At 59.9% G+C, this 22055-nt stretch overlaps 2 protein-coding genes across 2 annotated transcripts; one reads left to right on the top strand and one right to left on the bottom strand.

The window, feature by feature from the left end:
- Positions 1-843: 843 nt before the first annotated feature.
- On the top strand, positions 844-16001 carry GNAI2 (G protein subunit alpha i2). The gene is made up of 9 exons (XM_030500502.2): positions 844-1038; positions 9412-9454; positions 9642-9783; positions 10130-10290; positions 12616-12744; positions 13882-14011; positions 14249-14402; positions 14808-15015; positions 15136-16001. Exons 1-8 carry the CDS (start codon positions 921-923, stop codon positions 14996-14998), a joined length of 1068 nt encoding a protein of 355 aa, XP_030356362.1. The 5' UTR covers positions 844-920; the 3' UTR covers positions 14999-15015; positions 15136-16001.
- Positions 16002-16991: 990 nt separating this feature from the next.
- GNAT1 (G protein subunit alpha transducin 1) lies at positions 16992-20085 on the bottom strand. Its single transcript, XM_030500501.1, has 8 exons — positions 19896-20085; positions 18610-18652; positions 18289-18430; positions 18059-18216; positions 17854-17982; positions 17641-17770; positions 17401-17554; positions 16992-17182 (listed from the first exon to the last, which is right to left on the bottom strand). The coding sequence occupies exons 1-8, from the start codon at positions 19999-20001 to the stop codon at positions 16992-16994; spliced, it is 1053 nt and encodes a 350-aa protein (XP_030356361.1). The 5' UTR covers positions 20002-20085.
- Between the last annotated feature and the right edge of the window lie 1970 nt (positions 20086-22055).

The following is a 22055-nucleotide window of genomic DNA, read 5'->3' as shown; positions in this document are numbered from 1 at the left end:
CACGGGAACAGCCCTGTTCCCCCCACATTGGGCCCATGGGTGCTGCCCCATGAACCCCATGGCTGGGCTGCGTGTGACGGTGCTGCACCCCTTCCCCTGGCACAGTGGCTTCTCCGCTACAGCACCCCTCGCTGTCCCCACCCCACTTGCTGTGTGAGGAGGGGCTGGGGGTCCCAGGATTTGCGATGGAGCTGGCATGGAGTGAGGGAGGCTTCCTGGGCATGGGCCAGCCCCGCGGGGCACTGGCACAGCTGGGCACCCTCCTTGGGCTGCGTGGGGGGTCCAGTTCTCAAAGGAGCCACCCTGGGAGCTGGGTACCCCCTGCCCTAGGCGAGAGCTGCCCCAGGGGTGCTCCATCCTGCCCAAACCCATCCTTGCTCCACCCCTTGTGGATATCTCCAGCCCTGGCACCCACTGAGGGGCTCCCTCCTCTGGCAGCGTGGCACGAGGGTCCCCAAGGGCTGAGCCCCACGGCCAACGAGGGGATGAGAACATTCCAAGGTCTGAGCCACCACCCTGTCCTCGCAGAAGGTGGCCCTGAGGCACAGCATCCCTCCGCACCGCTGGCCCAGGGCTGCACCCACCTCTCTGCGCCCAAAAGACCCCGGTTCCAAAATGCAGCACCCACGTTCCACCTCTCTCCCCATGTCTGCACCAGGGCACACTGCGGCCCCGTTCCCCCCGTCCCGTTCCCCTCATGGACCCATTTCCCCCCGTGCCGGTCACACCGATGCCCCAGTCCCCCCCGTCCCGGTCCCTCCGTGGCGGTGCCCGGCGCTGCCGCGTGGGGGCCGACCCCGGCGGCCAAAGATGAGGCCCCGCCCCCCCAGACCCCGCCCCCAGATCCCGCCCGTCCTGGCCCCGCCCCGCGGCGGCGCGCAGGGCAGACCGGGGGCGCGCAGGCAGCCGCGGCCGCCGCCATGGGCTGCACTGTGAGCGCCGAGGACAAGGCGGCCGCTGAGCGGTCCCGCATGATCGACAAGAACCTGCGGGAGGACGGCGAGAAGGCGGCGCGGGAGGTGAAGCTGCTGCTGCTGGGTGAGACCCCCGCGAATCTCCCCCAGCGGGACACCCCCAGCCCCGCCCGGCTCGGCTCGGCTCGGCCCGGCCCTACCGGAACCGGGGCAGCCCCGCCGCTCCCGCCTCGCCTGCCCCGCAGCGACCCTGGGCACCAGCCCACGGGAGTGCCGCCCCGCCCCGGGGTTCCACCAGTAATGGGGTGCTTGACCCAGCCCAGCCCTCGGGTTCCCCACCCCCCTCCGCCGTGGGTTGTCGGCCTCATCGATCCCCCGGCAGTGGGGTGCCCGCCCCCCCCAGGCTTCCGGGTTCTCCCCAGAAGTGGGGTGCTGGCCCCACAACAGGCTTTGGAGTTCCCCACAGGAATGGGGTGTGGAGCCCATCTCAGGCGCAGGGATCCCCCCAGGAGTGGGGTGCTGGTGCCACAGCAGGCCTTGGGGATCCCCCCTGCAGAGGGGTGCCAGCCCCACCCCTGCCTGTGGGGTTCCCCAGAAGTTGGGTGCCAGTCCCACCCCACTGTGGTTCTGTCCCCCCACCCCGCTGGCATCCAGTGTGGCACATCCGTTTGGGCACAGATAGGGACATCCCCACCCTCCTGGTGGCTGGGACCTCCTGTCTTGCCTGCGGGACCCCCGGCTGCCTGGCCGTGCCGGGGGGGATCCTCCATGGGCTTGCCTCGCTCTGGCCTCAGGCTAGTTGAGGCAGAGGTAACGGGTCCAACCGAGCCCCTCTATCCCACTGTTGCCCTCCCCTCGCCATGGAGTGATGGGGTGCTCAGGCAGCATGCTCTGTCCCATACACTGCCCGCGGCGGGCAGGGCCCCGCGCAGCCCATGGGTGCTCTGCCCCACGGACACCCGATTTTCATAGCAATAACGGGCCGCTCGCGCTCTTCAAAGCGGCCTCACGATGCTGCTGTGGGCGTTCACAGACCTGCCCTGCGCCTGCGGGCAAGGCAGACGCTTATTTACTTTAATTTATTATTTTTCTTAATGATTCCCAGTTGAGGTTTTTAATTCCCTTTCCGAAATTCCCAGGGAGAGCCTTGCTCCAGGTGTGACGTGGGGCTACCACGGCACCGTGGGGTGGCGAGACCCAGGATGGGCAGAGAAATCCCCGGCTACTGCCAGGGCAGCGCCGGCAGAAAATGTCTTTCGGCTCATCACCGCTGTCGGCAGAGGAAGCTGCCGGCAGCAGGAAGTCACGCCGAAATCCGGCAGCCCTTTATTTGCTCAACCTCTGCCTGCCTTGAGAAATACGTAATTAACGCCCTGAAACGCTCGTTTAACGGAGCACTTAGGGGTTTTGGAGGTTTATTTTTATTTCAGCCTTGGTGTTAGTGGTGCTGGAGCAGGACCCGTCATGGGGGGCTGTGCCGTTGAGGGGAGTCTGGCTGCTTACACAAGCTCGCTGACCTGCTTGTTTCCGGGGAGGGGAGGGTGCTGGTGCAGTGAAACCCCATGGGGTTTGCTTGGGGAAACACGTGGTCCCCCTTTGCTGTGAGCTGCTCCTGTGCCGGGGCCTTGATGCTGGCTCGGCACCTCCTGAAATAACAGTGCCAAGGGGTGTAGCTGGACAGGGGGGTTAGCATCTCCTTCCCATGGGGCTTCAGGGACCGGCTGGGATGGGCATCATCATCCCAGTGCTGTTGGCATTGAGGTGCCCGGCTGGCTGGTGCTGAGCATCTCTGAGAGGTGGACAAGGGCTCCCACTGAGCGAGGATCACATTGTGAGCTGGCCAACCCACATCCCTTTCCCATGTCCCGCTCTGTGCTGAAGCAGAGGCAGGAGGAGGATGGCGGGTGCACTCCCTTCTGTCGGGGCCAGCATTTACGAGCGGTATTTCTGATCTCAGCTGGTTTCTAAAGCCAAAAATAGAATGAAATGGCTCTTTTAAATTATTTTTTTATGTTTATATTTTCCCCTTGCAGGTGTTCAGGTATAAGTAGTGCCGGATCCGTGGGTCACATCGGCCTGTTTCCGAGCCCAGCTGTGGCTGGAAAATCCTCCTGAGCCGGGAGGGAATGGCTGGAGGTGGGGCCAGTGTTGCTCCCCTCGAGGTGGGGATGCGGTGCCCACTCTTCCTACCACCTGATTTCCGCCCCCGGCTGCAGGAAGCTTTGAGGAGAACCAGGGCATTGCATGAGCCCAGCAAGTGCTTTTTGGTGAGCACCACGGCTCTTAGGCACGCTTGGCAAGGCAGAGCTTTGTAGTCCTCCCTTGGGGCTGCAGCACTCCCGCATCCTCCAGAAGTAGGAAGGAAAAATTAGGGAGGAAAAAGTACAAGGAGAAAAATAGCTTCACCCTTTGGGCCAAATTGGCCTGTGGCACAAAGAGGAGATGGCTCTTCCAAGCACTGCATGCGTTTTGCTGGCACTTGGAACTGCCAGTGCAGCTGGCAGGATGCAGTGCAGGTGAAGAGCACTGGCCTTGGTGTGCAGCAGGGTGGCAGTGCGAGTGTAGAACCATGCTGCGTACTGGCACCATGCAGGGCTTGAGGCTGACCAGTGCAGCCACCTTGGCTCAGTGCTCATGCCTTTCCTCCACTGCCGTGGGCAAGCTGGAGAGGGATGATGTGTGCTGTCGGTGTGGTGGAGGCAGGCAGGACCCCCAGTGGCACATGGCACTGCAGGCATGGGTGCAGCACCTCCTGTCTCTGCCTGCAGGTTTTCCTCTGCCATTTGCCAGCTCCAAAATAGTTGCATGCAGATAGTTTGAAGCTTCAGTCTCTGATGGTGAGAAGACCCAAGCAAAGCAATCCCCCCTATCCCTGCAGCTGGAAACCAACAGCCTCCCAAGGTTTTGATGCTGGGAGAGGCCAGGAGCCGTCAGTGGCACCTGGAGCATCCACCCCATGCAGCAATGCTGCCAGCGGCTCCCGGTGCCACTCTCGGCTCCTTGACATTGCCATGGCTCAAACCACTGGAATTGCTGGGTGTAAGTGGAAGTTGGGTTCTGCCCAGCACAACTCCCATCTGCGGGAGCTGGGATGCTCTGGGGGGATGCAGGATCGGTGCAGGCAAGCAGTTGCCTCACTTAAAGCCCCTAATTCTGTATTTTCCTTTGGAGGATTAGGAAAGCAAAAGGATTTCTTGGCTGCTCGGGAAGCGTTAGAGGCTGTGAAGGTGCCTAGGACAGGGATGGTGCTTGTGGGTTGATCATGTCGATCCGTATCAGTTTTCAGTGCTGGAGGTGCAAACCCTGGGGTGAGGATGTTCCCCTCGCGCCTGCCTGGACTGGCTCGCACAGGGATAGGTCTCGCTTGTACGAGATCCTGCCTGGGTGAGCTGTAGCTGGGACGAGGGTGGCCGGGGCAGGGCTCGGCAGCTTTATGTATTTTTTTTTTTTGAGGCTTGCATAAAAATAGAGGAAGGGAGGGACCAGCTGCGACTTTCGGCGACTGCGGTGCCCGGCTCTGCCTTGGCCTCGCGTGAGAGCGCCCGTTCTGCTGCGCTTTGTCCTGCCGTGGGGTTTTGGCTTTGTGCTTCTGCCCCAGCCCCAGGTGCGGGAAGGGGATCGGCTCCTCCCTTTGGTGGGGACACTGGGGGTTCCCAGGGGTGTTTCTGGCCACAGAGCAGGAGGTGTCATGGTGCAGGGGAAGCAGGGAAGAGCTTGGTGCTGGCATGAGTTGGGATGGGATGGAAGGAGCGCAGCACCCAGGCCCTGGGACAGGACATCCTGATGTCCCTGCTGGTGATGTCCCAAGTGCAAGCAGCTGCCCTCCACTCCGGGGTAAATGCTTAGGCTTTGCACAGGAGAGCCAGCAGGCTTATACATATATATATATTTTTAATATAGAATTTTATGTATATGCATTAGAAAAATATTTTTTTTATATATATTGCTTTTTTGTGTGTATGTATTGCTCTTTTCTATGGAGTAATGTAAAAATTGATTTTTATATATATATTTAAAAGCATACATATATATTGCTTTACCCATGTAGAGAGCTTTACAGAAGGTCTCCCATGGGCTTCAGCCACCCAGGGCTGTGGATGTCAGGATAATGGAGTGCCTGAGTGCCATTGCTGTAGCTGGGGCTGGCCTGGCCTCTCTGCAGCTACCGGGTTTCCTGCTCCGGGATGGAGTGTGGGTTTCCGGGCCGGAGGCCGGCTGAATCAACGGAGCTGGGGAGCTGAGTAATCCTGGCGGAAAACCCGGGCGGGGGGAGCAGGGTGCTATTGAGCCCCCACCCATGAGGGTGGGATGAGGGGATGATGGCACTCAGGCACAGAGTCGTGGTACTGCTGGGGGCAGCTCTCCAGCACGCGCTGCACCGGATCTACTCCAGTGTTTGGGGAGAATGGGGGGGCCATGGTGTCACTGTGCTGGAGCAACTGGGGGTGAGCTGGTGGGTGACAGTCTTCAGGAACCCTCTTTTCTAGGGATGAGAAAATTGGTGCTGGTGACCTGAAATATGTGCGGGAGGACAGGACATGGGGCTCGATGCTGAGTACTTTGGGGGCTCTTCCTTCACCACCCCAGTGCTGGCACAGCCAGTGTGGGGAGCGAGGACTCGGAAGTGGCTGGTGCCAGCTGAAGAGAGAGAGAGACCACTGTGGCTATGGCAGGGACAGAAACAGAGCAGCAAAGTTCTGGGATTCCTGGAAAAAGCCCAGCACAAGGATAGTTTTGTCCAACTTGTGAACACCAGTGGCCCTTGTCGGCACCTGGGGTGCGTTTGTCGTGCTCCCTGTGGGAAACCATCCCCAGCCCACCTCCTCCTCCCCCGTGTACTCCAAATGTCCTTCCCACTGCTGAATTATTTCTACTTCTTTTCTTTTTGTGTTTTTTTTTCCTGTGTCTCCATCTGCTGTCTTGGACAGAGCGGTTCATACCTCTCTGGTGCCCCACAATTTTTGGGGTCCTGCCTGGGGACGTGGCATCCCACCAGGCGCGGATGTGCAGTCTCCTCCTGGGAAGCGGCCAGCCCTGTGCCGGAATGGGATGGTCCCTGGGAAAAACGCCCTGTGTCGCTGTGGGGTTTTAAAAAAACACGATTATTTTTACAGCGATTTTCCATCTATTTTGGGTAGGAAGGAAAATGTTGAGGGGAATCTCGTCTGATTATTACTGTTTGACTCTTTAGGGTAACTCTGCTTTTAACACACACCTTTGAAAGTCTTGTTTGATGGCAGGGACTCCACAGGTGCCTAGATAGCCACCCCATGAGGGTGTCTGTCCTGCTGGGAAGGGTTTGTCCAGAAGTAAAAACCATCCATAAATCCATGCTCAAATAATAGCTCTGTTTGCCGGGCTGGGAAAACTTTCCAGCACACTGGCTGAGGATGGGGCTATGGGTGCTGGGGATGGCTCTGGACCCAGTGGCGGGTGAAATTCCAGCTTCTCCCCTGTAATAAGGAAAATTTTCCAGCTGTACATCGCTTCCATCCACGCCTGGATATTTGAAGGCATAAAACAGGATGGTGCCATGCAGCAAGATGGAAAATTCCCTCTCAGCGATGCGGGGTGAGGTGGACCCCAAAACCTGTGACCAGCTCCTTAAATATGTGGTGTTAAATATATGCTGGCCAGAAATATATTGCATATATCACATTAAGTCTGTGCTGGCCGGAAAGCATCTTCAATCGTGGGATGCAAAATATATGTTGGCTAAATAAATGTTTCACCAGTGATTAACGGGGCATTTTTGAGCCAGGCAGCTGCTTCTTTTAAATTGTTGAAGATTATTTTTAACAGAAAAAGGGGGAAATCAGCCCAAGAGAGAGCTCTCCTATTTTTGACAGGCGCAGCTCTGGGAATGAGGCAGGAAGGGTGGGCAAGGCTGGAGGTAGCCCGGCTGTGGGGTCAGCCCATGGTGGGGGGCTTCTCTCCATCCTGCCCAATGCCTGGCCAGCATGGGGGGCTGAAGAATGATGTGAAGCCCCCATGCGCTGCCTGTCTCCTGCCTGGATTGGGCAAGAGGGTGGAAGTAGCAGCTGGCACCCTGCCCAGGGATTGTTTTGGGGCTGAATGGACGGCAGCCGGGGTTTTCCGGGGATTGGAAACCCTTCCCCTCCACTATGCTCAATGCGGGGGCCGGGAAGGGTCCCCTCTACACTGTGCTGGGTGGGATTTGCGGGTGCTGGGACACCTGTTGGGCCTGGCAGTGCTGGTGGTGGCAATTACCTGGCCCCTTTGTTAGGCAAAGATGATGATTTGAAAGGGAAATTGGAGGAGGAAGATACTAATGACTGCCGCCCCAGCTTACTCCTGGGCTCTGGGAGGGCAGCCGCAGGGTGTTATAAAATCAGGCCTGAATTTCTGCTCACCACAAGCATGCAGGACATGCTCCTGGTGGTGAGCAGAGGTGCTGGCTTGAACTGGGGGGGCAATGGCATGGCTGCCTTCTAGCCAGGAGCCATAGGGATAGTTTGAGAGGCAAATGGCTGGCCTCGGTGACTCCTGCTCTCCCGGTGACTGTCACCCTGCTGGGAGCAGAGAGGAGGTCCCAGAGGGGTTGTTCCCTCCTGGGCAGGGAGCAAATGTCAGGCAGGGCAGGAGATTGGGAGGCAACTGGCACCTCACCCCAGGGATGCTTATAAGCAAGATGCCCCCTTGCTACATGCCTCAGTATCCCTGTCTGGGAACTGAGCCCGGCGGTACAGGGTGGTGTTGTCAGAAACCAGAGGTATTTAATGGAAAAAATGAAGGGATAGGCAGAATTCTTCCCCCTGCTGCTCCCAGCTCCAGGCAGGAGTTGCCAGCACTGACCACGGACACTGTCCGGGCTGTGCCGGGTGCTGCGTCAGCACGCTGAGGGTGCTGGTGCAGGCTGGGGCTGCCGGAGAGCCCTCGCCGTGCTGAACGCTCACCTTGGGCTGAGCAGATCCTGTTCCTCAGCACACATAGCGTGGAAACCGTGGAGCGGGTGGTCCTGGCAATGAATGTAGGGTCTGCATAGCCTCAGTATGGCCCCAGCCTCAGGGGGCTCCATGCCCGGAACGGTGTCCATGGGAGTGCATGCCCAGCACCAGGGCTGCATTTACACTGGTGGCACAGGCAGAAGGCGTTTGCTCCCTGCCGCCATGTCTCAGCTGGCATGACGGGCTCTGTTTTTCCTGGTTAATTTTAGCATAATCTCCTTTTTTTATATATATTTATTATTTTTTTCTAAACTCGTCTGTAATCTCTCTGCCCTCTCTGTGGCTGTGCCAATGCGGCCCGCCTGGGGCCTCCAGTAAGGGCAGCTTCATGGCTGAGGGCAGCCATGGGACTTACCAAGTGGGATGGGAGAGGACTTGGGGATTGACTTGGTGTGAGGGCACCCCCTGTGATTTGCACCCACGGGCAGAGGTGACACTGGTCCCTGGCCAAAGGGGTCTTGTCCTGCTGGGGGTCCCAAGGCGAAGTGAGCCTGGTGCTCACCCATCTTGGTGGCACTCCCTGCCTGGAGAGGGGACAAGGGACATGCACCATCTCTTTCAGCTTCCCCTTTGAGCTTCCCCTTTCTTGCAGCCGGGGTGACTTTTCTCTTTCCTGCTCCCAGCCTGGGGAGGGAGGGCTGGGTTAGGACCTGCACATCGCCTGTGTGGGGGTGACGTCCCCAAGGGGGACAGGGTGGAGGAGAGGGAGCCTGAGGCACCCTGGCTGTCCCCTCTGAGCCCTGGCATCCTGGGTCTGGATGCTGAGAAATAAATCCACCCTGAAAGCTATCGGCTTTCCCTGCTGGCAGCCACCTCCACAGCCAGGCTGGGGACCTGGCAGGCTGGGAAGTGCACACTGAAAAGCAACCCGGGGGTGGCTGATCCTGCCGGGAGCCTCTCGAGCACTGGCGGAGGTGGCAGCTTCTTCCTGTGTTCCCTGGAGTGCTCGGCTTTGGGTGCCCAGCCCCCTGCCCGTACCTGGTAGCACCAGCATCCTGTGCCCTGGCTGCTGCCAGCTCCAGCTGTGGGCATGTAGCAAGGCTGACATTCCATTGTCCTCTGGCACAATAGGGGTGTGGGATATGGGATTTGGGATATGGCAGCTAAGCTCAGGCTCTGCCTGGAGCTGGGGTGGCAGATGATGGGCAGGGCTTAGCCTGCCGTTGCAGGGGATTCTCAAGCTCAGCTGAAGCTGGAGCTGTCCGCTGTCTTGGCAGCAGTGTTCTGGCACCAGAGGGCAAACATTAGTGCATTAGTGCCGTGTTCCTGGCCTGGAGCTGGTGTCATTTCTCCGCTATGGGAGCTATTGCAAGATCCCCCCTAGGCTCCCCTTTTCCTCCCCCTTTCCTGGCTCTGCTGTTCCCCATGCCCATCCAAGCCCTTGCTCTGGCCAATGCTGGGAGCTCTCCTCCAGTGGCTGAAGCGGCTGCTGCCCCCCTCCTCCCAGGGCTGGGTGGTCCCAGCAGTGTGGGGATCCCCGGCTTTGGGCAGCACCTCACTGCTCATCCTCCCTTCTCGTTTCTCCGCAGGTGCTGGCGAGTCTGGGAAGAGCACCATTGTCAAACAGATGAAGTGAGTGTCCCTGTGCCAACCCTGCGGCTGACACCGCACAGACCTCGGCCATGGGCTCTGAAACCGGTGGTGGCCGAGGAAAGTTCCCGTCTGCAGCATCAGTGTTGCTGCAGAGCATGGGTGGGGAGCAGCACCATGGGGTGCCCCATGGAGGGCTGACCTTGCCTGTGTCTCTTCCCTGCCCCAGAATCATCCATGAGGATGGCTACTCAGAGGAGGAGTGCCGGCAGTACAAAGCCGTGGTCTACAGCAACACCATCCAGTCCATCATGGCCATCATCAAGGCGATGGGGAACCTGCAGATTGACTTTGGAGACTCCTCCAGAGCGGTGCGTGTCCTGCTCCCAGTGCATCTGGCAGGGGTTGGGGGTCCCAAAGCCGGACCAGGATTCGGGTGGTCCTGCTCAAGCCCTGCTGTTCCCTTGCTGGCTGTGATCTCGTGTCCTTGGTGTTGAGGAAGGGGGCTCCCAAAGCATAGCCCGTAGGTGGCTACCGCGGCATGGCCCCTGATGGGTGCAGAGGTGGGGGTCTGTTGCTTCCCTTTTGTCTTGTCCCCATCTGGAACTCCTGCCCTGCCATCTGGGTGGGACACGGTGGGCTCCAGCCAAATCCTTTGGGGCAGAGTGAGTTTCGATAACCCTGTGCCGACGCTTTATCCCTGTTTTTTCCCTGCAGGATGACGCTCGGCAGCTGTTTGCGCTCTCCTGCACCGCTGAGGAGCAGGGCATCATGCCAGAGGACCTGGCCAGTGTGATCCGGAGGCTGTGGGCTGACAACGGGGTCCAGGCTTGTTTTAACCGCTCCCGAGAGTACCAGCTGAATGACTCCGCTGCCTAGTGAGTACCCTGGCTCCTCTCCCCAAGCCCTGCAGGCTGTGGAGCTTTTATTGAGCAACAGAAAATGCCCCTGGGGGCTGCTGTTCCCTGTCGCCTCGGGGACCGGTGCTGCCACTTCCCACCCGGTGCTGGGTCTGAGCCAGAGCAGAACTGGGAAGGCGGATGTTTCGAAAGCTGTTTCCTCCTCTGGCGGCCTGCTGCGTCCCCTGGAAGGGGGGCACCAGGGCATCCCTCTCCTGCCACTGCTCTGCACCCGCTGCCCTTCCTGGGGGTTGCTCTCCCCTGTTCTCCCTGAGATGGCTCCCCCAATGTGAGCAGAGCTGGGGGTTCTGCCTGTCCTCATGGCCCTTCATGGGCATGAAGACAAAAAAAAGCTCCAAAGAAGGCACTGGAGACCCTTGTGCGTGAACAGGATAAGAAGGATGCACAAGAGGCTTTTCATGTTAACTGAGTTTATATAGAAAGACTTGGCATTATGCTAGTGTATTAGCAGCAACTCGAGTTTAGGTGGATAAATTGCCTGCATCTGGTTGGGTTTATCCCTGAAGAGATTTAATAAATAAGTTAATCTGCCTAAAATATGATTGCTGGAGAGGGTGGTGTGGCCAAGGCTGTGTTCTGCTTGCGTGGTGTCCTCTTACCCTCTCTGCCCGGATCCCTTGTGATAAAGCAGTGCTGGGGCGAGCTTGTGGTGTGCCAGGAAAACCCCATTAAGGCTGGTCCCACTGGGGATTGAGCACCCTTGGGACTCGCCACTGCTTGGTTCCCCATGTGCCAGCCCACTTGTTCCCTCTAGGCACTGTTGGGTCCCTCTTCCGCATTGAGGTCACTGGGGTAAGAGGTAGAGGACAGGTCCTGGCAAGCAATGACCCTAGAGAAGCTCCCACCAGCTCTTCCCTCCAGCATCTGCGGTTTTCTCTTCCTGCTGCCTGACCCCCACCTACCCTCCCTGGTCCCTGTCCTGCTCAGCCCCGTCATCACACAGCCGGCAGTGACACGGGTGCTGGTTTGGAGGCAGGGGGGACCTGGTAGGTGCCTGGCAGCTTGCAGGCACAGTTGGAGTAGATACATCTACAAGGTGCCTGCAAGTTGAGTATCACTATAAATGCATTTATGGTGTGTTTAGCACATTGCAGGGGTTGCACAAGCATGACTTAAGAGCCCTCTCCAGGCCCACAGAGATGCTGGTGTAGTAGTCAATGCCCTGTCCATCCCTGTGGGGATGGTGCTATGCCTGTGGTGCCGCTGGCCCAGGGCACCCAGGGAATGAGGAGCCCTGTGCTGTGCCCAGCACACAGCCTGTCTGTGCTCCTGCCTTCTTTGCAGCCACTTGGAGTAGCTGGAGCTTGGGGTGCCAGGTGGGTGCTCAGCGACACCCTGGGCGGGTGCAAGGTCCGAGTGCCGCCGGTGCTGCGTGGCCCTGCTGTGGTGTTTCCTGTTTTTTGTCAGCCAGAGGCGGCGTGTGTTTCCGGCTGTTTTCGAGCTGTTCCGCACAGCGCCGTGCAGGCCCCCCCGCCCTTGCACCCACCGCGGGGTCCCGGGGCACCCGCGGCTCCGGTTTTGATCTGGCACACCGGAGGGTTTCCCGGGAGCTGTCGAACAGCTGTGCTGCCGTTGGAGCCAGGGATCCCTGTGGCTTTGTGAGCTGTAATCTGGCTTTCACCAGATTACAGGGCTGCAAATGCCTTTAATTAACGCAAGCCTCATTTGCTTAAAGGAGCCCGTTTATAGTAACCCAATTAAACCAACGTGAGCTGGAGCAATTGAAACCTGCCTTGATTCTCCCAGCAACCCTCGGCCGGTCTCAGTGTTGGGGACCAAACCCCACTGCTGGTCACCGGGGTCTGGCAGGGCCAGGGCAGGCAGCAGGGCATGCAGTGCCACCCGGGGGGGCTTGGGATGGACGGCAGCCCCCCAGCCACGCAGCTCCCTGTTTCTCCTGCCTCCCGCTTCCTCCCAGGATGCCGTCCCTTTGTGTTTTGTGACTATAAATGGCCCGATGCCATCGATTGTTTCCGCCAGCGCTGTGGCTGGTTGCTATAGCACTGAATACTTTCCTCTTGCCATTTCCCCCGTGCAAACAGCCAGGGAAATGGGGGGAGTCCCCCAGCCCTGGCTGCATCCCCCTGTCACCCCAGCAGCTGGCAGGGCTCTGGGGTGACCCCAGAGTGCCGATGGGGTCTGCTGTGCTCAGCGCTGCCCACTCTGAATGGGTGATGCCAGGGTCTGTGGGAAGGGTATCCTGGTGTGAGAACGCCCCATGGGATTTGGGTGGGTTGTGACCCATGGTCCAGCTTCCACAGTGCCTTTCTGCCCCCTCCCCAGCTACCTGAACGACCTGGAGAGGATAGCCCGTGTTGACTACATCCCCACTCAGCAGGATGTGCTGCGCACCAGGGTGAAGACCACCGGCATCGTAGAGACCCACTTCACCTTCAAGGACCTGCACTTCAAGTATGTCTGACCCTTTCCCTTTTGCCTTTCCAAGGCAAAAAATCCCTTCTTCCCTGTGCCGGGTTGGATCCTGCTTGCACTGAGCCCCCCCGGGTTTGCTCGTGGTGAGAGCTGCGGCCTCGGAGCGAGCGGAAACTGCTGAAATAGCTGGAGCAGCCTCAAAAACGCCTTGCAGGGCTCGGCCAGGGGGCGGATCCAGCCTTGGGCAGGAGGGGAAGTGGGAAGGAATCCTCCGGATGCCTGACGCTGCTTCCGCTGTGGGAAGGACACTGGGCGGGAGCTGGGGGTCTCTGTGTTGGGCACTGACGCTGCTGCCTGCTGACATCCCGGGCTGCTTTCCGCTGAAAACCCACGGGAAATAGCCAGGGCTCCAGTTTCCAAGACCAAGAGCTGGCACTGTGCACATCCTGGGGAATTTAGTCACTTGGCAACGGAGCTGCTGGCAGAAAGATCTGCGGGGGTCCTTTCTGGGTGCAGGGGGCGGCAGGGACCCCTCTGCCACTCTGGTGGGATGGAGGCAGTTGGCTGTGCATCAACAGGGCAGTGCTTTGGAGGTGGCAGAGAGGATGGTCCAGGGGGATGTGGCGTGTCCCAGTGGGAGCACAGCAGTGAAGAAGCCTCGCTGCCAGCCAGGCAGTTGGCAGTGGACATGGTGCTGCTGGCGGGCTTTTCTCTGTGGATGCAGGGCATCCTCTGCTGCCTGCAGCAGGAGAGGCACACAGTGCACTGGGCTCATCCCCTGAGTCCTTGTGCTGCCTGTGATCCCGCTGAGCCTGCAGCCTCTTGGCCAAGCACCACAGCTCTGCTTGGTCCAAGATCTACAGCAAAACCCCACAGCACCTGCTCCAGAGTAGGTCTCCAAAAGCATCTACTGGATCCCTGACACCCCTGAAAAAGGTGGCCTAATCCTGCTCTGGCTCATAGTGGGGATTTGGTCCCAGTCACTCTGCTGTCCATGGGATGGGCAGTGGGTGCTGAGCAGATCCACAGCACCGGCAGAGTCCCTGGGGCAGAGGCACTGTTCTCTGCCTGCCCCACTGCCACTCCTGCTCCAGGCAGCTGGGGAAACTGAGGCAGGGTGTGGGTGAGGGCAGTGCGGCAGCTGCTGCCCATCACCACACCACCTCCCTGCCGCAGGATGTTCGACGTGGGGGGCCAGCGCTCGGAGCGGAAGAAGTGGATCCACTGCTTCGAGGGGGTGACGGCCATCATTTTCTGTGTGGCCCTGAGTGCCTATGACCTGGTGCTGGCTGAAGACGAGGAGATGGTGAGTTGGGGCAGGTGGAGCGGGTACTGTGAGCCGTCCCATCCTTGGGGGGCAGGGGGAGCACCCCCTCCTCAGGTGGCCACCATTGCTCTGGCTAGCATGGCCCAAGTCTTGCAGCGCCATCTGCATCCCCTGCCTGGGCTTGCAGGAGTGTGGGGAGATGGCAAGTTGGTCAGCAGTAGGGTGGGCACTGCTTGGGGTTTCCTGCCCTGCTCAGGCTGCCGTTTTCCCTGCCAGAACCGGATGCACGAGAGCATGAAGCTGTTTGACAGCATCTGCAACAACAAGTGGTTCACGGACACATCCATCATCCTCTTCCTCAACAAGAAGGACCTCTTCGAGGACAAGATTGTGCACAGCCCCCTCACTATTTGCTTCCCTGAGTACACAGGTACCACCAGGAGCCTTGGTGCTCCCCCAAAGGGCACCTTGGCAATAGGACAAGGTGGCGCGGGAGTACCGGGCAGCACCTTGCCCAGGTTGTGTAGCAGGTGATGCTGGGGATGGAAATGGTGGCTTTTGTGTTCCTGGGAAGCAGTGTGTTGGGGCAGCAAGTGGGGTGCAGTGGTATTTAGGGTGCCCCAGGGGATGGGGAAAGATGGGCACATGACACAAGGGGCATCAGCCCTAGCGGGGCTTAGTTGAGGCTTGCTGTGCCTGGGGAGCATCAGTTCAGCATCAGAGCAGTGGCTGAGGTGGTGTGGGGAGCCAAGCCAAGCCCAAACTCCTTGGATGCGGGTGGCAGGGGGGTGTCCCTGTGGGACTGTGGGGCAGCCCAGTGTGTGCTTCTCCCCAGGGGCCAACAAGTATGACGAGGCGGCCAGCTACATTCAGAGCAAGTTCGAGGACCTGAACAAGCGGAAGGACACCAAGGAGATCTACACCCACTTCACTTGCGCCACCGACACCAAGAACGTGCAGTTCGTCTTTGATGCCGTCACCGACGTCATCATCAAAAACAACCTGAAGGACTGTGGGCTCTTCTGAGCGCCGGCGCTGCCCAGGTGCGTGCTGGTCCCACTGGGGCCAATTGGGGTGGCCACAGAGCATCCTGTCCCGCCGTGTCACTGGCTGGGGACGCCCATGCCCCCCATCCCATCCATTCACCCCCTGCTCTCTCCTAGGACCCCTGGGCCTGCCAGTGAAGGAAGGACCATGCCACCCCCCACTCCTGCTTCTCTTCGGATTCATCCCTCTGCCCCCACCCCATAAAGAGACTTCTGGGTGCCAGCGCAGTGGCAGGGCCCGTGTCCCCCCTGCTGCCTGTGTTTGTCCCCCGCCACCCTCCTCCTCCTCGCTGGCGTCACCCTTCCCGGGGAAAACGAGGTTTTAATCTTGGTTTTTAAGCCCTGAACCCTTCCACCCCCCTGTCCATGTGCTCCATGTCCCCTGTTGATGTGCTCCGAGCCCTGGCGCTCTCTCTGTTTACATTGCAAGTGTTGCTGGCACGGGGAGGGGACAGGGGGGTCCCCTCGCGGATGCCCACCCAGCCAAAAACACGACGATGACATTCCTTTGAGTAGACCAGAAAAGAAAGACAAAAAAACCCCACCAACCACCCCAAACCCATGCAAAAAAACCACACCACAGTGGCTGGGGCCAGGTTGCTTTTTAAAGAAACCTTTTTACCAAACTATTTAAAAGCGTCGAGTGCTATGTGGTGGCAGCGTCCTCCACAGCCAGCCCACCCCCAACCGTGTGCCTTGGGGGGGGTCCCACACCCCACCCCGCCTCGCTGCCCCCCAACACTGCCCGAGGGGCGGGCAGGGGGTGCTGCCGCTGCCTGTATCCCCCCTCCCCCCCCCTTCTTTCTAAGCCTAGTTTTGTAGGGCTAGCTGTTGCGTTGGGCAAGGAGAGCCTGCTGTACAGTGGCCCCTGCTGTCCCCCCCCAGCCCGGGGGGGCCCCCTCAGCCGGTGCCTGCGGCCTCGCTTTTCCCACAGGATGTTTTACCGAATTGTTCACATGGTTTGAAATAATAAAATGTAGAAAGAAAAAAAAAAAAGAGAGAAAATATATATAGTGATGCCCCTCTACGCGTGACCGGGGGTAGGGGTGGGTGCTAGGGGGGCCCCCGGGGTGGAAGAGGGGCATGGGGTGGGCTGGCATCACCCCAGGGCTCAGCAGCGTCCCCTGGGTGTGGGAGGTGAGGGCAGCAGTGGGACCCTTGGGAGAGAGCTGGGACATTGTGTGGGGTCTGAGCTGATGGGGGGCCATGACCACTCCCTGGCCCTGCAGCAGGGGGATGGTGGCATTCGGGGGCTCCAGTACCGTACTTTAGGGGCACCCTGTGACCTGAAAGGGAATCTAGCACCCGTTGCACCTAGCATTCCATAGGGACACCCAGGTCCACAGGGCACCCATGGACACTGAGCAGCCCCCAGATCCAAGGGATTCCTGGAGACCTCCAGCTCCAGGGGCACCCAGGGACCCCCCCCCAGTACCTCCCAGTTCCAAAGGGTACCCAGGAACCCCTAGTACCCAAGGGATCTCTGAGTTCCCTTTAGCTCCAATGGGTACCAGGGACTCCCAGAACCCCTCAGCTCCAAAGGGGTTCCTGGAGCCCCTCCAGCACTCCCCAGTTCCAAAGAGAACCCAGGGACCCCACAGGACCCTACCACCCCTTGGCTCCAAGGGGCACTCGGGGACCCTCATCATCCAAGGGACACCCAGTATCCCTCAGCTGCAAGGGGTACCCAGGGACCCTCAGAACCCAAGGGACCCCCAGTACCCCCCCAGCTCCATGGGGTACCCAGGGATCCACAGCACCCAGCATCACCGAGTGCCCTGCATCACTGGCTGACAGGAGGGCTGGCAAGGAGGTGGAGTGGGGCCGTGACCCCCACCCAGGGGTGGCTCCAGGGCTGAGCAGGTCAAATCCCAGGGGTTTGGGGCACATGGAGGTGGGTGGGGGCAGCAGTGGGGCTGGGCCCCAGGGGAATGGGGAGGCCTGGGCTGGGGAGGGGATGCTGGACCTGGGGATCAGAAGAGCCCACAGTCCTTGAGGTTCTCCTTGATGATGATGTCGGTGACGGCATCAAAGACGAACTTGACGTTCTCGGTATCGGTGGCGCAGGTCATGTGGGAGTAGATCTCCTTCACGTCCCGCCGCATGTTCAGCTCCAGGAACTGCACCTTGATGTAGTTGCCTGCGTCCTCGTAGGTGTTGGGACCTGATGGCGTGGCAGTGAGTGGGGTCCCCTCCCCATGGAGCGTCACCCAGCACTCCCCCCGCGTAAGCAAACTGTGCTTGGCCCATGAGCAGGGGTAGTGCAGCATCATTGCATGGGGTGCTGAGGACACCTGGTGGGTGTCTGCTGCAGGGTGCTGGCACCCAGCCCTTCACCAACCACCCACTTGCACATGGTGCGACAGCCGCTGCCACACTCACCATCATAGTCAGGGAAGCAGATGCTGAGATGGGCCTTCTTGATCTTCTCCAGGAAGACGTCCTTCTTGTTGAGGAAGAGGACGATGGAGGTGGTGGCGAAGTAGCGGTGATTGCAAATACTATTGAAGAGGTGCAGGCTCTCGTGCATGCGGTTCTGTGGAGGGACACAGCCCCATGGTGATTCCCATGTTGTGATAGGGACAAAGAGGAGGGGGGTGTGGGATGGTGAGCCTTCCTCACCACTTCGTCATCCTCCACCAGGACCATGTCGTAGGCGCTGAGGGCCGCAATGAAGATGATGCAGGTCACCCCCTCGAAACAGTGGATCCACTTCTTACGCTCTGAGCGCTGGCCCCCCACATCAAACATCCTGGGCAGGACAAGGATGGCGTCAGCACCTCCCACCCCCTGACATCCCCTGACACCAGCCCTCACCGGGGGCTTGGCCCCCACCTGAAATTGAGGTCTTTGAAGGAGAACTGGGTCTCGATGATGCCAGTGGTCTTGACACGGGAGCGCAGCACATCCTGCTCCGTGGGGACGTAGCCAGGGGTCACCAGGCGCTCCAGGTCTGACAGGTAGCTGGCCAGGCACACGGTGGACATGAGACACAGGTCAGCACCCCCAGACCCTCCCCAGACCCCTCCACCCCACGTACTAGCCAGCCGAGTCATTAAGCTGGTACTCGGAGGCACGTTCGAAGCAGGCTTGGATGCCCGTGTCCTTCCAGAGCCGCCCGATGATGTCTGACAGCTCCTTGGGCATGGTGCCCTCCTCGATGGTGTCCGAGAGGTGCAGCAGCTTGCGGGCATCATCCTACCAGAGGCAGGGGCTCAGTGGGGCTGGGGGACTGGGGGACCCCCCTGCCCAGCCTGGGGTGCTCCTCACCTGGCGAGCTGTGTCCCCATACTGGATGTTGAGGGTGGACATGGCCCGCACGATGGCCAGCATGGACTGCAGCGTGTTGCTGTAGATGATGGCGATGAACTCCAGGCATTCCTCCAGTGAGTAACCATCCTGGTGGATAATCCTAGACAGGGAGGGAGGCATGGGGCTGAGCTGGGCGCCAATGGGTGCAGCATGAGGCTCATGCCATGGGTCTGAGCTAGGCACTAAGGGGTGGGTGCACCCCATGGCTGTGGCATGGGGCAGAGCTGGGCATGGTGGGCATCAGGTGTCACCCCTTCATCTGCTTGACGATGCACTTACTTCATCTGCTTGACGATGGTGCTCTTCCCTGACTCACCTGCACCTGAGGGGACAAAACACAAGGTCACGGCAGTCCTGGTGGCACAGACACCCCTGTGCTGGGGCTCCTGGTGCCGGGCAGGGCTGGGGACACTGGTGGCAGTGCCAGGTCCATGGCTCAGGCAGGGGGATTACGGCCTGGTGCCAGTGGGCATTAAGATTGGACTGAGCTGCTGTGGTTAATGGGATCTGCAGCGGCTCAGCCAGGATGTGCTCGGAGACCCAAGGAAGGGTATGGGGGCACGGTGGCATCGCAACCCCACCACGCCCCCCCAACACCCCATGCCCCAAGCTTGTGGCAGTGCAGGGGGATGAGCCCTGGGCTGGGAGGCCAGTGATGGCACCGATGGCCCCACCATGACCAGGGTGCCCCAGTCCTCAGGCACCACTAAGGCAACTGGGAAGAACTGGGAGGGACCCGCACTGCTGGGTGGCTGTAGAAACAGACACAGAGTGGTGGTGTGGGCTGCATGAGGGTGCCTAGGAGGAGGGAGGGAGCTGGTGGGGTGGTGTTGGTGAAGGCTCTTGAGATGGGTTGGTTGGGGGTTGAGGGACCTGGGAGTGGGGGAATACTGGGTGGGCTGGTTGGATTTGAGGGATGCCTAGAAGAGGAGGCATCTTAGGTTGGGCTGATGAGATGGGTTGTTGTGTTTGGGGTGCCTGGCGGGGCAGGGGGAGGTGTGTGTGCACTGTTGAGCGAGCTGCTGAGATGAACTGGTTATGGGGAGCCTGGGAATTGGGGGCTGCTGGGGTAGGCTGGTTGGGTTTACAGGTGCCGGGGGGGGTGTGAGGAAACGTTAAGGGGCTACTAGGGTGAATTGGTTGGGTTTGGGGGTGCTGGGGGTGTGAGGAAATCATTAGGAGACTATTAGGCTCGGCTGTTTGGGTTTAGGGGCACTGGAGCATCAGGGAAACACTGGGTGGCCTGTTGAGGTGGGTGTAGGGCTGCCTGGGTGGTAAGGGTGCTGTTGAGGTGTGCTGGTTGGATTTAGGGGTGCTGGGGGTGTCAAGGAAGCATTAGATAGGTTGTTGGGTTTAGAGATGCTGTTGGGATGGGCTAGTTGGGTTTAGGGGTGTCAGAAGGTGTCAGGGGACCGTTGGGTGGGCTGTTTAGTTTAGGGGTGCTGTTGGGATGGGCTGGTTGGGTTGAGGGGTGCCAGGAGGTGTCAGAGGACCGTTGGGTGGGCTGCAAGGGTAAGGTGCCCAAAGGACTGGTATCTCCCCCAGGGTGCTGTCCCCCTCCATACCCAGCAGCAGCAGTTTGACGGTCCTGGCGTCCTTCTCAGCATCCTCCTTGAGCTTCTTCTCCAGCTCCCGGGAGTGCTTCTCCTCAGCGCTGGCCCCGGCGCCCATCCTCGGCCCCGCGGCCCTGCGGCTCACCCGCTCCTTGGAGGTCAGCACCAGGATGGGCAGCGAGCTCCAGCCCCGTGTCGCCTCCAGCGCGAGGCTTCCTGTGCCTGCCGCCACCGACCACCAATGTGGGCCAAGGACGGAGCCAAGGTCCCCAGGGGCCGCCCGGTGGGTGCTGCTCTCAGCACCCGGGGCTTAAGCCAGGTGCCCCCCCTTGCCCTCCCCAGATAAAGCCCCTTCAATCTGCAGCAGGCTGAGCTCAGCAATCCTGGGCTCCTGGTGTCAGCACTTCTGCCCACAGGGGCCCCCTGCTTTGACCCCACCCTGGGGCTAGGGCAGTGATCCAGCCACTCCTGGGGATATGGAACCCCCATCCAGCTCCAGCTCTGCTGTGGAACCCAAGGGATTGGAGCTGGGGGGGTCCGATGGCGACTGGCAGTGAGTGGAAAGGTTTCCATTGACCCAGCTCACACTGGTCACCCCCTAGTGCTGGTCCAGTGCCCATAGCTCCCCACGGTAACCCATCCTGGTGTCCCCAGGGGCACCCACCAGTGATCGGATGCCAGTCCCAGTCACCCCATCCTGTGTCCCCAGAGCTCCTTACAAGACACTCCAGCAATGTCCCCAGCCCTCCTGTGCGCACTCCTTAGTGTCCCCAGCCACCCACCAGTACGCTCTCAGTACCACCAGGCCAGCACAGTGTCATCCCCTGAGTGTCCCCAGGTACAATATCCTCAGGGATGCCCGAATACCCTCCCCAGGGTCTCCAAGTTCTTCCTGAGTAACATTGCTCAGTACCTAAAGGAGACATCACAGTGTTGTCCCGGTGTCCCCAGGCAATCCCAGTAGTCCCTCTCAGTGTCCTCAGGACATACACACACCCCCCAAAGCGTGCCCCATGTCCAGGGGCACCTCCGTGCTCCCACACCAACCAAGGTGACTACCTCAATGTTGCCAGTGCCCCTTCCCGGTCGTTGTCTTTATGCCACCAGTTCCTCTTTCCCATGTCCCCAGAGCCCACCATTGCCACTGTGGGCACCCCAGTAAGACTCAGTGTCCCCAGGGACACCCCAGTAACCTCCCAGTGTCCCCAGACCCTGCCAGGATTCCCCCAGTGTCCCCAGTACAGCCCAGTGCCCCCTCGTGCCGACAGCCGCCCCGTCCCCAGTGCCCTCATTGCAGCTGCAACACCACAATTGGCCGCCAGAGGGAGAAAGGACCCATCCCAGCGCCCCCCGTACAGCCCTGCACCCCACAGTGTGCCCAGTACTGCCCGCAGCACAGCCCTGCACGTTAGAGCCCATTATCAGTCCCCCCACTCCACGCTCCCAGTACCACCGAGTACTGATTCCAAATACCAAATCCTAACGCCTCAGTGCTTCTCCTGGTGCTCCCAGTACCAACATCCGGTGTCCCCACTACTACCTCCAATTTAGCTCAGAGGAGCCCGGCACTACCCCCATTGTCCCCTGTACCAACCAAAACGTTCCCAGTACAGGCCAGTATCACCCACGACCACTCCCAGTGTCCCCTGTAGAGTGTTTCACTGCCCCAAGCCCCCACTACCACCAAGTAGCGGCTCCCCGTACCAAATCTTAGGGCTCCAGTACTTCCCTAGTGCTCCCAGTACCGACTGTGAGTGCTCCCAGTGCCTTCAGTAACACCCAGCACTGGCCCAGCGTACCCCTGACACCCAGGCAGTACCACCCAGTACTGCCACCTCCCCGTGCTCCTCAGCACCCACTGGTCCCAGTGCTCCCCCTGCTCCTGCCTGGCCCCAGCCCAGTGCTCTGCCCTTCTGGCAGGGCTCAGGGGCAGCGCTAAGGGATAACAGGTTGGGGGCAGCAGCAGCATCCCGACAGAGCACACGAGGCCCTGCTTCTGTCCCAAAGCCAGCGTTTATCTGGGGGATACTCGCTCAGCCCTGGCCACCCCTGTGCTTCCCATGCACAACTATTTACAACCCCCCACCCGCTGGGGTGCCCCAAGGGGCAGGCTGATGGGTGGGTGCCCCAAACACCCGTGGGTGCCGGTATCAAAGAAGTGTCCATATCTGC

This window comes from Strigops habroptila, chromosome 11, assembly GCF_004027225.2.
Source record: "Strigops habroptila isolate Jane chromosome 11, bStrHab1.2.pri, whole genome shotgun sequence".
Classification (NCBI taxonomy): domain Eukaryota; kingdom Metazoa; phylum Chordata; class Aves; order Psittaciformes; family Psittacidae; genus Strigops; species Strigops habroptila.
This window is presented reverse-complemented; position numbering and strand designations above follow the sequence as displayed.